Raw genomic sequence first — 13,684 nt, forward strand, 5'->3', positions numbered from 1 at the left:
TTGAACATTTTTCCTGATTAAAATTTGCAGTTTTTTTTAAATATATATTCCTTTTTGCTGTAACAGTTGTCAGTGTCATTGAAATTTAATTTACCACAGATTTATAATCCTGTTGTTCATTTATGGATTTACTCCATGCATTGCAAACTAGAGCAAGACATGTTTTGGGATATCCAGCAATACACAGATGACTCAATCAATAAATATGATATAAGATCTATTAAGTGTATTCAGCTGGTGTCTTTGTTATTCCCAACCTGCTTGCTCTATCTGACGTGACTCCCTTTTCTTATCACAGTGGATAACATGCTAAGGGTTTATTGACAGCCAGATCAGTGCAGATATGTCTTGCCACTTGTAAATGTGCAAATTGCTTGATTATAGATTTTAAATGACTGTGTACTGAGCGTAAACAGCGTGACTGCTCGCTTAGCTGATGGCTACATTCAGTTACCTTTAAAGTGGCATTATTCTTAGGAATATTCAGACATTCATAAGAAAATGTAAGGTTTTGATATTCATGATGGAAATGTTGATTTTGCATAATATAAATAAGCCAAATTAGACTTTTATTTGCATGAATAAAGTACAGTTGAGCTTAAGCAGCTTTGTCAGTGTCTGAACTGTTCAACTGCTGGTTGACCAGGACCTCTTTAGTGGAACAGAGCTATATGTATGAACGCCAGCGCCTCATGAACTGACACACACCTATTTTTGGCTGTTACAAAGTGGACTGCAGTATAGAACAACAATTAATAGTTTATACATTTAGCCATTTGTTAACATTATCATCGTAAGCTTATTTGTGACGGATTGCTGCAAGTTCTGGAACTTTTACTCTGTTAATATTTGGACACTAAATGGTTTTCCTTCTGGGAATGAGCATTTATTTTAAAAATAGATAAGATGTCAGAGCACATCTGAGCTTTTGACAGTGGGTGAAGTTGGACTGTAATTTGCAGTTTTTCTTGTGAAGGGCTGGGAGCAATTTAAAAGCTGAAAAATAATCAACATCTACGACTGTTTAATGTGCTGTTAGCATTTTAAAAAGAATCCGGTCACTTCATCAGGATGATTAATAGAGAGTTTAAGCGAGAGAAGAAAGGTCTTTTTCTACTTATGGGACTAAACGCTCATCCGTAATGTGCTGAGACAAAAGGGGTACATGCATTACACTGACATGCAGCTAAAGCATGATTATCCTGTTTTAGAGGCCTTTGGTTTTTTGGAGCATAGGCAGATTTTAGCCCAGGGTCAAGTTAATGTGACACATGGCCACAGGGTGAGTGTGTATGAGTGCGTGTGTGTGTTTCTCTGAAAGTTAGAAAGAGTTGCAGGGAGGGGAAGCTGAGTCATAGCCTGATTCCTCCTCCTGACGTTTGGCTTAATGATAATTAATTGCAGCCCGTCTATCTCGCATCTCGCCTATGTGTTTTCCGTAGACCCTACACATGCTCATCGCGTTACTTCTCAGACACTAATGTGATTTATTCTTAATGGTCCAAATGAGATTAAACACCAGAGGGAGACAGGCCGAGCCGCTCTGAATGCTGTTCCACCGCAGACTCCGCTGCGTTGACATCATACGAGACAACAGGAGCAGTCAGTGAGAGAAAGACCCTGCAAGGTGGAATTGTGGGATTGGCAGGGGGAACACTTTTATGGCGGTGTGCTCTTAGACGTGACTGCACACATATGGTATGCTAGACTAACTGGAGAGGGGGCCATTCGCCATGTGTGCTGCTCAATGTACCATTGTTTTAAATAGGTGGAGGGGGCCTGCTTCATGCAGAATGCATTTTTGGTATAAGCCTCAATGTCACCCACATGAAGTAGTGCAGTCTTAAAGCAGTGGTTTGGCAAAAAAGAAATAAATGTATACATTTTTCTCCTTACCTTGTTGTAACTGATTAGCTATTTATTTATGAAATCTGATTCAGCTTTGATTCTACATCATTCGTTTAGCTTTGACAGTAATTCAGCTGAGGAGTAATGAAACACGGAGCTTATAGGGCCTTTTCACACCCGTAGTTTGTTTGCTCTGGTCTGAATCAGAGTGTTTTCTCCTTGGTTTGGTTTGTTTCCACACAAGGGAAAATCCAAGCGCATCACTGCTAACCACGTAAGAATGTTCTCACTGCTGATTGGTCAGAACTGACTTAAGCATAAACAAAGGAAAAAGGTCCTGTGTTCTGGACTAGTGCAGGTTCCTGTTCTATTTCTTTGGTTAGAGTCTAAACTTTTAACCAGTTCTCTTTTTACCCGCTCTGCTGCGTCCGATACGCGAAGCACTCCTGGCTGCGGGAGCTGTTTAACGCCAACTTGCTTGTTTAGCTTGTTTAGGACCGGCCCGAGACCATCTCCTCTCGAGACAACTACTTTCACACCTGCCCAAACAAACTGCATCAAGGGGGAAAAAATGATCCAGTTTGATTTAACTAGACTAAAAAGTGCAGGTATGAAAATAGAAGTAGATCCAATAGAAGTAGAAAAAGCAGGATTAAATATCCAAGGAAATCCAATCTGTTCCCTGAGCTGTGTATTTTTTTCTGTGGTATTGTAGTGTCTGAGCAGTTTGAATGTAACAGCCTAGTTTTAGCTAGTCCTCTAAAGTGCTTCAGTTAAGCGTAGCTAATTTTAAAGCTTTGTAAATGAGGGAAAAATTGAATAGTGGGAGAAAATATCTAAAAGCTGATATTTTCAGAATGTCAGCATTATATTGGTAATGCAAATGTGGTATTGTTGCATCTATAATGGAATGATTTAACAGCATGTGCACTGTCTAAATGCATCCCTGAATCACACATTTGTTATCTAGCTTTCTGTTTAATTACTGATGTCTGTATTTGAGTTGTGACCCTCGGTTCCTGTCAGCACCATTCCACATTAAACCACCCTGTGAAATATACACCGTGAACCTATTTAAATTTCCCTTTGAGTAATTTAAGTGTTACGTATTGTCAATGTCCAATTAAAAAATGCATATCTCAACTAAGAATTCACAAAAATGGAGATACGTGATTTTAAGTGGACATTGATGATATGTAAAAACAGTAATGCAGTCATTTTCTATACTTTTGTGAACTTTTAAGCCATGCACTTTGCATAATGCTACCTGCTGGTTATAACCTTCCGTTGCTTGTTAGCCGGAATAGGACTGTAGTTCCTGTGCAAAGCCAATTAATATTAATTAATTAATAAATTCATATTAATATTAATATATGAATAAAAAAAGAATCTGGCAGTGGATCGACCACATTTTAAAGAAAAGGGGATTCTGTTGATTTAAATCTTTGCCGACTGAAAATGTTTGTTGCGCCTTTGTCCTTTAAGTAAAATCAGTAACTGTAGTTGGAGGTGTTCTAATGGCGTTTGCTGCTTTGCTGCATGTCGACTGTGAGGTGATTTCTCTTAAATAGCATCAATCAATAGGTGAGAAAGTCTTGTTTTCATTATCGGAAGCACAGGAGTATGTCTTTCCTGCAGCACCGGGCACATAACCCCAGAGTCACATGTTGACACTGCATGAAAGTGTAGGCAATTTTAGAGCCAGGTGAAAATAAGGATATGGTTCACCAAATTGGTGTTTCAGTTCTTTTATATTTTAGAGCTGCAGCTATGATACTAAGAGTTATTTGTTTGGAACCGTGGCACCGTACTCTGTGCCGTCTGCCTGCTGCGACAGAATGCAATCATGTTTTATTTCTTTATCGCTTCAATTTAGGAGACCAGTAAATAAAAGATGCAAAATGAGTCCCATCATCTAAGGAGTCTCGAAGCGCAATTCTCTGCCTGACTGATCAGGATAGCTGTGTGTGTGTGTGTGTGTGTGTGTGTGGGGGGGGGGGGGGGGGTAGTTACAGAGAACGTTTCTGAGATCCCACCCCTCCTCCCCCTCGATGCATTTAAAGTACTGGGCTGAATTATGAGGGTCTGCTTGTGGTAATGTAGTTTTAATAAAGCCCCTCATGTCCTGGGCAGCTCCATGGGGTCCTCTAGCTGGAGATAGGACCTTTCTGCTCTTGTTGTTTGCTCCCCCCTGGGGCAAATGACAGTACTGTACTGGAGTTGCACAGTGAGACTCTGAAAGTCGAGAGTCACTTGTTCATATATAGATATATGTTTATGAACCAAACACCAAAAAGTAATTGTTAAATCATAAAGAATAAATGATATCCTGTTGCGATTTATTTTAAAACCACAATCTCTGTCCGGAGAAAAACACGTATTTCCAAAATAGTAACTTTACAGATTAAAGAAAAAATAAAAATAAAAATAAAAACTTAAATTTCAATGGAATGCAGTGTCAGAAGATTTTCTTCCATGTCATTTTGGAGCATTTCTATTGGTCCATTCATCCTGAAAGTTTTACACAATGTGAAGAACGTCGTCAGTGTTCAGATTATTTAGCAAACAAATTGACAAAATGGAGACACATGTTTTTCTTTGGAAAGCAACAATACGAAGGGTTCTGTATATTAAATAAATTACAGCTTCGTTTATGGTAAGACTGGGCATATCTCAGAATAATCATTTCAGTTACAATTTTAGCTGCCAGTGATTATAAAAACAGGATAATCATTCTGCGTTTAGTTTCGCAGCGATGTTCTGTGTCTTGAGTTATAATTCCAGCGCACACATTTCCTTTACAGCATTGAGCTTTCACCCCTCCCGAAAAACCCCAGTAAACTCGGTCACCTCAGCCACTGTTCAGTTAATGCATGATGCTTACACAGTCAGTGTGTAATTGAAGAACTGTGGTCTGAAGATGAACAAATATATTTGTGATTATGACTTATTATGACTTATGACTTATGACCTTAATCAAGCTTCCCATTGACTGTTTTGAGCTTGTGAAGTAGTGTAGAAAGAAGGAATTCCCAATGATTTATGCATATTAGCTTATACATATATAATTGATAACTGTGTTTGTAAAAGTGCTTGTTGTGATAAAAGTCTTTTCAGTGTATTGTACTTAGGTCTAAAGGCAGTTTACTCTTTAACAATGCAATACGTTTAATTTAGATGCAGCTATTTTAAAGCCATCTCATTTTTGTCCTGATGATAAAAAGCATTTTGTAGTGCCTGCAAGTACGTGGTCAAGCACATTGCTGTGTTTAGAATAAAGTCAACCTACTGCATGTGAACGCCTTAACCTCTAGCATCATAGTTTTACTATCAGGCTATAACTCTCAATCCACTTTAGAATGGATGCGGGACGGAGGATTGTGCAGTAAATGTCTTGATTTACTCACAGCCCTGAGTGCTCTTAATGACCTTAGAGGCCTGCAGGCTAATTCGGAGCACCTGGCCTTTGTCTGGGACACGGCTGGAGCCACAGACTGGCAGCAAAGCCTGGGACCCTTACTGACACGAATTAAAGCCAGCACAGAGAAAAGAGCTCAGCGGACTGGGCCTGGCCCACTAAGGAGATCCCCTCCATTTGTTGTCGTGTGGGAAGAGAAGCAGTGAAACGGGAGCTCCTAAATGAGTTTGACATTTAAGATGACATATTTGGAATTGAGCTGCCTCTTTGCAAATGAGGCTGTCTGTGCCTCGGCTCAGGCCTGCGAGCCCGGGGAGAAAGAACAGGGGACTTTAGCATGCCTGGACCATTTAAACAAGATTTATTGCTATCACGACATGGCTTTCAGGCCATGACACTCGTACCTGTTCCTCCGATCACTGCGAGCTTTCAGTGCATACTTAGATATGTCTTTGAGGCTGTGTCAACACGTTTTAGTGGCCAGATAAACATTCCCTCTGTTTCATATCTTGTTAATTTGGCTGCACATTGGGTTAAGATCTGTGCCAAGTGCATCTGAGGTGACAAAGCCTCTGACAATGAAGAGGAGTTCCTCAGATACTTTTTACATTATTCAGAAATGAGTGGCGCAGATGGAAACAGTGGTCATTTGACAGAAATGGTGCAGTTGTATAAAAACTAAAGGAATGAGAATAGCCCACAGCATTGATCGAGTTTAAGGCCTTTTAAAACTACGTCACGGAATATTATAATATGAAATAAGTACAGATATGTTGCTTTATACCAGATATAATGTTGTATAATATGTTTGAGGTGAACATTTTGTCAAAGCCATCAAAATATACATGCTGTAGGACAAAATAGCACCGGAAATGATTTTATTCATATTCCCACTGCATATTTATATTACAAATTATGTAAATAAATAAACAAGCATAAGACACATGTAGTAAATGGCTTATATCTATATTGTAGGCAAAACTAATTGAGTATATCTACAATATGCTTTTGATCATTCTTAAGCAAGATATATTTACATCTTACACATTGAATTTGTCAAAAAAAGTGGGGAGAACTGCATTTGTGGAAAAGTAGAATTTATTTGTAAAAGAAGTATCTGTGTTTCGTTAACTCCTGGACTATTATTTAACAGAGAAGTGTTAAAAATTGTTTGTACTAACGGACTAGATTTATTTTGTAAATACAAATAAATTTAGAATGTGATGCCTGCAACATGCTCAAGTTGGGGCAGGCAAAATAGGATAAAACAAAAAAAGAAAAATCAGTTTACACAGTTTTTTAAACTTTCTGCTACAAGCAGTTAAATATAAAATGAAAGAGTAGATGTAAATAATAGATATGAATAGATTATCCTCAAAGCCTCTGTCTTTTCATTTTTTCCCTCACTGCCAAATACCAATGAATTTAGGTTTTAACAGTACTGTACATAACCTTGTGAAAAGACTCAGGAGATCTGGAGAAGTATTTGCTCGTGTAGGGCAAGGCTGGAAACCACTGTTGGATGTGTGTGACCTTTGAGCCCTCAGATGGAGCTGCATGCTACTGTGAGAAATACGGCCACATTGGGCTCAAGAGTACTTTTCAAAAAAATCGTCCCATATAAGACAGTCTGCTGCTACATTAAGAAATGCAAGCTACCACTCTATTACACAAGGAGATGCCTTAGATGTGGAGATTAATATTGGGATTTAAGGGAGATATGTCCTGTCATCAAGGCAGCACTTTTCCTCTGTGTGCTTATTTCAGCAGGACAACGTCAGGCTCATTTTTCTGATGATACAATAGTGTGGCTTTGTAGACACACTGTTTTTGAGTGGCCTGTCTGTAGTCCAGATGTGTCTCCAATGGCGCATCTTTAATCAAACAACAGTGACACCAGCAACCATGGACTGTTCAGTAGCTAAAGCGCTGAAGTCTTGTATAAGGCAAGAATTCCAAGCAAGGGTGTAAATACCATTTGAAACCAAGTGTAAACATGGACATTACACAGTGGTAAACATGCCTTTGTCTCAATTTTGCATGTGTTTTAGGAAATACAATTTAAATTAGTTTATATTAACAAAATTAAATTAAGTTGGTGGGTGAAATAATTTATTTTTTAATTTTCATTAAAAAAACAAAAAATCCATTGTTTCTGGAAACGGGATTTGTACATATCTTTAACCACCCTCAAGTAAAATTGAACTTGAGGGGGTGTGTTTTTCTCTATCGTCTCAAGCCCATTATAATAAAAGATAGAAAATATTACTTTTGAAAGGAGCACTTGTGTTGCGTCAGACAAAATGCAAACCTGCTTTCTTTTGTTCTCCTGACAGAGCACAAAAGGATAGATCAGAGTGGAGAATATTTTCAGGGCTGTTGATCTTGACTACCGAGCTTTTGACTTTGTGTGAGCTTCGAGTCGCCTCATCGTCAGGTTTGATGGGTGTGCACGCCTTTTGTGCGCAAAAGTAATCCACAAGAATGCCTCTCTTTTCACCCTGTCAGCTGCGGCGATGATGAAAAGCCTGTCGGATTTTCCTCCTGATAACGTGTGTCAATGTGTCACGTGCTAGCTTTAAATCTTAAAGTACCTCCACAAAGACTGGCATGCCAACCGCCCTATCTTGTTAATTGAGTCCTCAGAATGTGACGCCAGATCACTTGGTATTTTGCTTTTCCTCACCCTAAACTAAGGGTGTGCCATTCTAGGCCTAGAGGGCAACTTAGGCGAGGTTTTCTGCTCAGACCTCATTTTCTAAGTGGAGTAAATGACAGCTGAGATTATTATTACTGTTATTGTTACCTCTTTTCCACCAACCAATGGAAGTGGACGTGGCCTTTTTTGGTAGCTCCTATACTCTTCTTTTTTTGTTTTTCAATAAATATATAATTCGGGTTAGAGTTCTTTGTGTCAAAAAAACCAAAACAAAAACCCATAATTAATACTCCACCCTGTAATCCCTTGCAGTACTGGTTCCTTAGTTCCAGACCAGCAGGTTTATTAGGTCAGAACATCACAGATCTGATCAGCTGTGGGGCAGTTTTTATGGTGAAAATGATCAGAAAGTTAAGAGCACCAGGGTCCTCCAGGAAACTCTGCCAGTGACACTTAGTTGAAGAAGTCACGTATTGAACAAATAGTTGTTTACTTAAAAGTAAAGGCATTCTGCACTGCTCTGTAACGTTCATATGAGGCATGTGGTCGTTCTGACTGATTATGCTTGTTTATGTTGCATTATAAAAAAAGGACTGTACTATATTTGCAAACAATTGACATGTGAGAAGAATCGGAGGAAAAGACTGCGACTTCATTAGCCATATAACTGAGTAATAGTCCATATATGACTCTATTAATAATCAAGAAATAATTATTATTTACATCCCTGCTGAGTGCCTCTCTTATGCAGATTGTGGCAGAAAGAGCTGTGCCAGGATGCCCTCTGATAGAGTTGTGATTCATGTCATTGATCTGCATTAGCGCAGTTGTAGAACAGCACTTCAGGGACAGACCTGAGCTTTGTATCTGCCTCTACCCTATGCAGACGAAGGCAGACATCAATTCATCCCTACCACCCCCCTCAATTTTAATTAAGAAAATTGATTGTACCGTCCTCTTCAAAAAGCATATTATACTTTATTAAGTAAGTTCTTGAGTAGGCACAATAACAGATGAGGAAGAGTATAATGTAGGGGTGTAGGGGAGACCTGAAAGTGAACCGGTGATTTGAATTGACTGGTACAGGAACGCGGTGAATGCCTAGGGGCTATAAAAGTAGATTATTCTGTCTTTTGATGGGGGATTGGAATGGTAATGTCTTACTTTTCCCCTGAAGTTTTAATGTAATTGCGTGGCATATCAAGGATTAAAAACTTTTTTTCTTTTCTTTTTTTCTCCTCTACATTTCATGCTAAATCACCTTCCCTGGTGAAGCCCACTGCTTAGGCGAACTCTGATGTTGCTGAACTTCCTTTTTGAAATGAAAAGAGAGAGAGAGTGAAGTAATGAGAAAAAGACAGTGCTTCTGCTTCAGGTAATGAACAGTGCCTTAAAAGATTACTCCGTCTGAAATGTGATTAAAGTTGGTATACAAATTTTTGGTGGGGTTACGCTGATCCAGAGTTTATTGAAATAAAAATCCTGGCTAGCCATTTTTTTTTCCAAGGGGGAGCTGGAATGAACGTTGTGTTTATGCACAGCATTCTCATCATTACCAGCCATTTTAGATCAGTCATCATGGCACTAATGTGGGTTTATCTTGCCCTGCAGATAGTGCTTTAATACGATAGTCTGTGGCAATGCTTTGTGCGATGCCACTAATGATGTGCTTTATGACGGTTTAGGAATGCAAGCTTACATCAAGAGAAAATAAAAAAAATTCAACCTTCAGTAAGATATTACTCTTAAGTCATTTTGAATATATATATATTTATTTATATTAAATGTGTATATATAATCATTTTCTATGAGCAGAACTCTACACTTAGAATCAATGACAGGTTCTGAAAAGAGTTATTTTCTCTTGTTTGATGTAGTAGAAACAAAGAGTGCTATCAGAAAAGGCCCAGAAGAAAAACCAGCCTGTGTAACAGATAAAGAGAAGATAGAAATTGATGATGTAAAAACGAATGTTTTTATACATAAACCCCCAAAACATTTCTTAGTAAAAATATATGTAACAAGAAGATATATCTTCTAAACTATAACTCTAAGCTTCTGTAACTTATAAAGCATCCCCTAGGTAAGGTTTCACATGAGTGTGTTAGTACTAGAATTGAGAATACAAGCTTAGAACTTTTTCTGGCTCCATGTCTTTATCATGAAAACTGGCAGAGTGAGGAGGGACTGGCAATGTCGTAGTGATTTAAGGGGGTGTGGTGAGATTTGTGAACTGTTGGTTCAGATTAGTTTTTCCTAAAGCTTTTATTAACACAGCCCTGGTTAAGGCGTTGTCCCTTTAGCAAACATAAATTGCTTTATTTCATACCCATTTGCTTTACAGCCTAAATTAGGAAATTGCTCTCGATCGCTCGCAGTAGAAATGAGACAGGCCCTGATTTTGTTAAATTATGAGAAATGGTAACTGCCCGACACACACACACACACACAAATGCGTGCACGCATGCAGACAATGTAATAGCAACTAAATTCAAAGCAGTTTTCAGTTGTATTCACTCTAATTCTGTGACATAAATTGTTTCAGTGCACTTTGCCATGACAGACCTGCTTAATGTAATGTTTCTGAGTGGGGGTTAAATATTTTGGTCCACTCAGAACCAACATATGAGCTCATAGAAAGCTGATGGTAAGTCCTGTTGATGAAGCAGGTTATAAATTTCATTTTTCCCCCTTTTTTGACGTTGATTTGATACACTGGGTGAAATATGTCCGTAAGCCACATCCGTGACATGAATGAGCACATTTTATTCATTAAAATATCATCAAAACAAAAAGAAAAAAGCCAGGCGCCTGCCATAGTCACTGATATTAGGACGACGGAGCTGTTTATGGCTTGAGCTGGAAAGACAGACTGGAAGGCCTGTTGTAAGCAAATTGCTTCTTTTGAGAATGGTTTTGGGAATCGAAGAACAATCGAGAAGCTTTTATGGAGTATATTGTGCGAAGACAAAAGGCGCCACTGACTGCCTGAACATCTGAGCAGACGAAGCCACACGCTGACTGTTTTCACTTTAGCCCCGAAAAGACACTAACTCAGTGCTCAGCCCTCAAAGAAGCTTTATTGACTTAACAGTATTAGGTTACAGTGTTGCTGAAGCATCTAGATTTCTTTATCAGTCTGTTAATTATCCAGTGTATAGATCATGTCATATCTTTTTAAATGTTAGCAGTACTGGAGATTTTAACTGTGAGCATTATATTAATGTTAATGTTATTGCTGACTCCATGGTGTTTATAGGTCAACACACATTCCTCAGGCTGTATCCTTCGTGTGTATAGAAGGAGCATTATGCCATGCTAAAGGAACATTAGGTCTTACTCTGAAGAGTATTCTACATTAATTTAACATTTTTATGAAAGATGTGCTTTTTACACATTATCAGTATTCAGTATAACTTCACATGTCTTGTGTGAACTTAACAGAGCATTATGCTGTTTCTCCATTTCTGTGTTTTAGATATGGTGAGGAAAAAGAATCCCCCTTTGAGAAGCTTTGGCGGTGAGGAAGAGGAAGGTGAGGTGGTCGCGGCAGAGGCAGCAGGAGTGGAGAGTGGCGAGGCCGGTAGCGAGGCCTCAGAGCCAGACAGACTGATGGCAGAGGAGCAGGGGGAGCCAGGTTCCCCTGGCCCAGACAATGCAGAGAAACCCGACTTTTATTATGCTGCAGACACTGCAGCACTGGACACAACTACGTCCCCTGGATGCTCTGACCCTGGTGAGGCAGGGGACAGAGTCCAGAGTCCATCCGAAGAGGAAGAGGTCATAAAGTCTGGGACTGAGGGCCAGCGACCTGGCTGCATTATTGTTCAGGTAGAGATGGGAATGTGAAAATACACTTGTTGTGCTATTTTGAATACTTCTTTATTACATTAGATGTGAATGTTTGATGAGCAAACTTTACTTAAACAACACAGACCAACATTGGGGTTCTTTACAAAAAGAGCCTACTGTCAAAATGAATATTCATAAGTATTAAAGCATGAATATAACACACACAAAGGGTTCCCAATAATATCGTCATAATTCTTAAAACAATTTTAAAAAGTCAATATTCTATATTATTATTCTATAATATTCTAACATGTTTACCTAACGACATCATGCAGTTAACCGTAATATGGCATACAGTCTTTACGTGAGTCGTTTAGGCGCAGTGAAGTGTGGTGGAAGTGGCTCTCAGTGATTGACATTACATTTGTAGTCAATAAAACATTTCAATAAATAAAACCATTTTATACTTTTAATATATATTACATATGTTTAATATAATTACTAATAAATAATAACGTATCTTTTATTTTTTTTGTTGCAATAGTGTGTTCTTGAAATTAATATAAGTATTTTTCATTGTTTCATCATATTGCCAAAGATATCGTTATTGTGAAAATACCCTCAAATATTGTGATATTATTTTAGGGCCATATCACCCACCCCTATTAATTAATTAATTAAATTTTTTTTAAGGTTGTTCTAGAGGATTGTTACTAAGAAAATGATCTAAACATATCATTGGAACTTTGATGTCCAAGCTTTTGCGTGTGACTGTTATTAGACATGCTTAATTGGATTTAGTGCAGAACATACATATTCACTTTATGTGAAATATTGAACAATCCTTTTGCTTAGAATTGTTGATGGCAATATAAAATGGATCTACTTGTGTAGTGTCTGTGTGTGTCAAAATACGATACATCTATGCATTATGATATTTTTAATTCTGTGTTAAGGGCTGTGCAACCAGCAACGGAGATGAGCGGGACCCCTCCCATAGCCCTCTGGTGCTGCTGGCTTCTGATGGTCTCCATGGAGATGTGTTGGATGGCTCCAAACTTCCCCCTGTCCCGCTGCACCCACGGAGGTCCAGTGATGGACCTGAGGAGGCCTCTAGCCCACTGGGAGCTGAAACTGGAGCCCCTCCAGCCTCCTCTCCCAAGCTGCAGGACTTCAAGTGCAACATCTGTGGCTACGGCTACTATGGAAACGATCCCACTGACCTAATCAAACACTTCCGCAAATACCACCTCGGCTTGCACAACAGGACACGGCAAGATGCTGAGCTGGACAGCAAGATACTGGCCCTGCACAATATGATGCAGTTTATGGGCCAGACTCAAACCCAGAATCAGGCCAAAGACTGCTCCAGAGCTGTGACCCTCACCCCTGGCGGCGGAGCTGGAGCTGAGACAGGATCACCTAGAGCCTCACTGCTCAATGGCACCTACGATGTTCAGGTAAAAGGCTGCATGCTATTGAACAAATATATTTGTTTGATTCTTCAGTGATTTAAATTTTTATTGTTTTTTTCTTTAATACATTTTTTTTGGTGCCCGTCTGCCCCATTTATGGAATACTGTCTATTAACACAAAGTTTGTTTTTTTTCTCCCCAATTAGTGAAGTGAGTTTCCCTTTAATTACTAACAGAAGAGAAAATTGCGGGATGATTCTAATCGAAGCCAGTGTGCAGATTCTTAATTCAGTTTGCCAACAACAATCACAGAACGAAAGAAATTTATTCTGAACATTCCATTGGTTTTCAATCATCTGTGGTCTTGGTTGATAACACGTTGATAACATTGTTGTTAGCTCTCAGGAGCATAAATATGAGAATCATGTTTTTATAAGTAGGGCTGCAAGAAAACAGGAGAATAATTATAATTGTAATGAATAAATCATGAACCTCATAGTCGCACACTTAAACTTAACTTGAAATTTATTTATTTATTTATTTATTTTAATG

At 38.7% G+C, this 13,684-nt stretch overlaps 1 protein-coding gene across 1 annotated transcript in view; it reads left to right on the forward strand.

Annotated features, from left to right (window-relative positions):
• The window catches only part of trps1 (trichorhinophalangeal syndrome I), a 131,172-nt gene that overhangs the window by 25,573 nt on the left and 91,915 nt on the right, over window positions 1-13,684 (forward strand). Inside the window, exons 3-4 of the mRNA XM_066675819.1 lie at window positions 11,404-11,756; window positions 12,674-13,177. Coding sequence (XP_066531916.1) covers window positions 11,404-11,756; window positions 12,674-13,177 — 857 coding nt within the window. The remainder of the gene's footprint in view (window positions 1-11,403; window positions 11,757-12,673; window positions 13,178-13,684) is intronic.

Source organism: Hoplias malabaricus, chromosome 6 (genome assembly GCF_029633855.1).
Source record: "Hoplias malabaricus isolate fHopMal1 chromosome 6, fHopMal1.hap1, whole genome shotgun sequence".
NCBI classification, from domain to species: domain Eukaryota; kingdom Metazoa; phylum Chordata; class Actinopteri; order Characiformes; family Erythrinidae; genus Hoplias; species Hoplias malabaricus.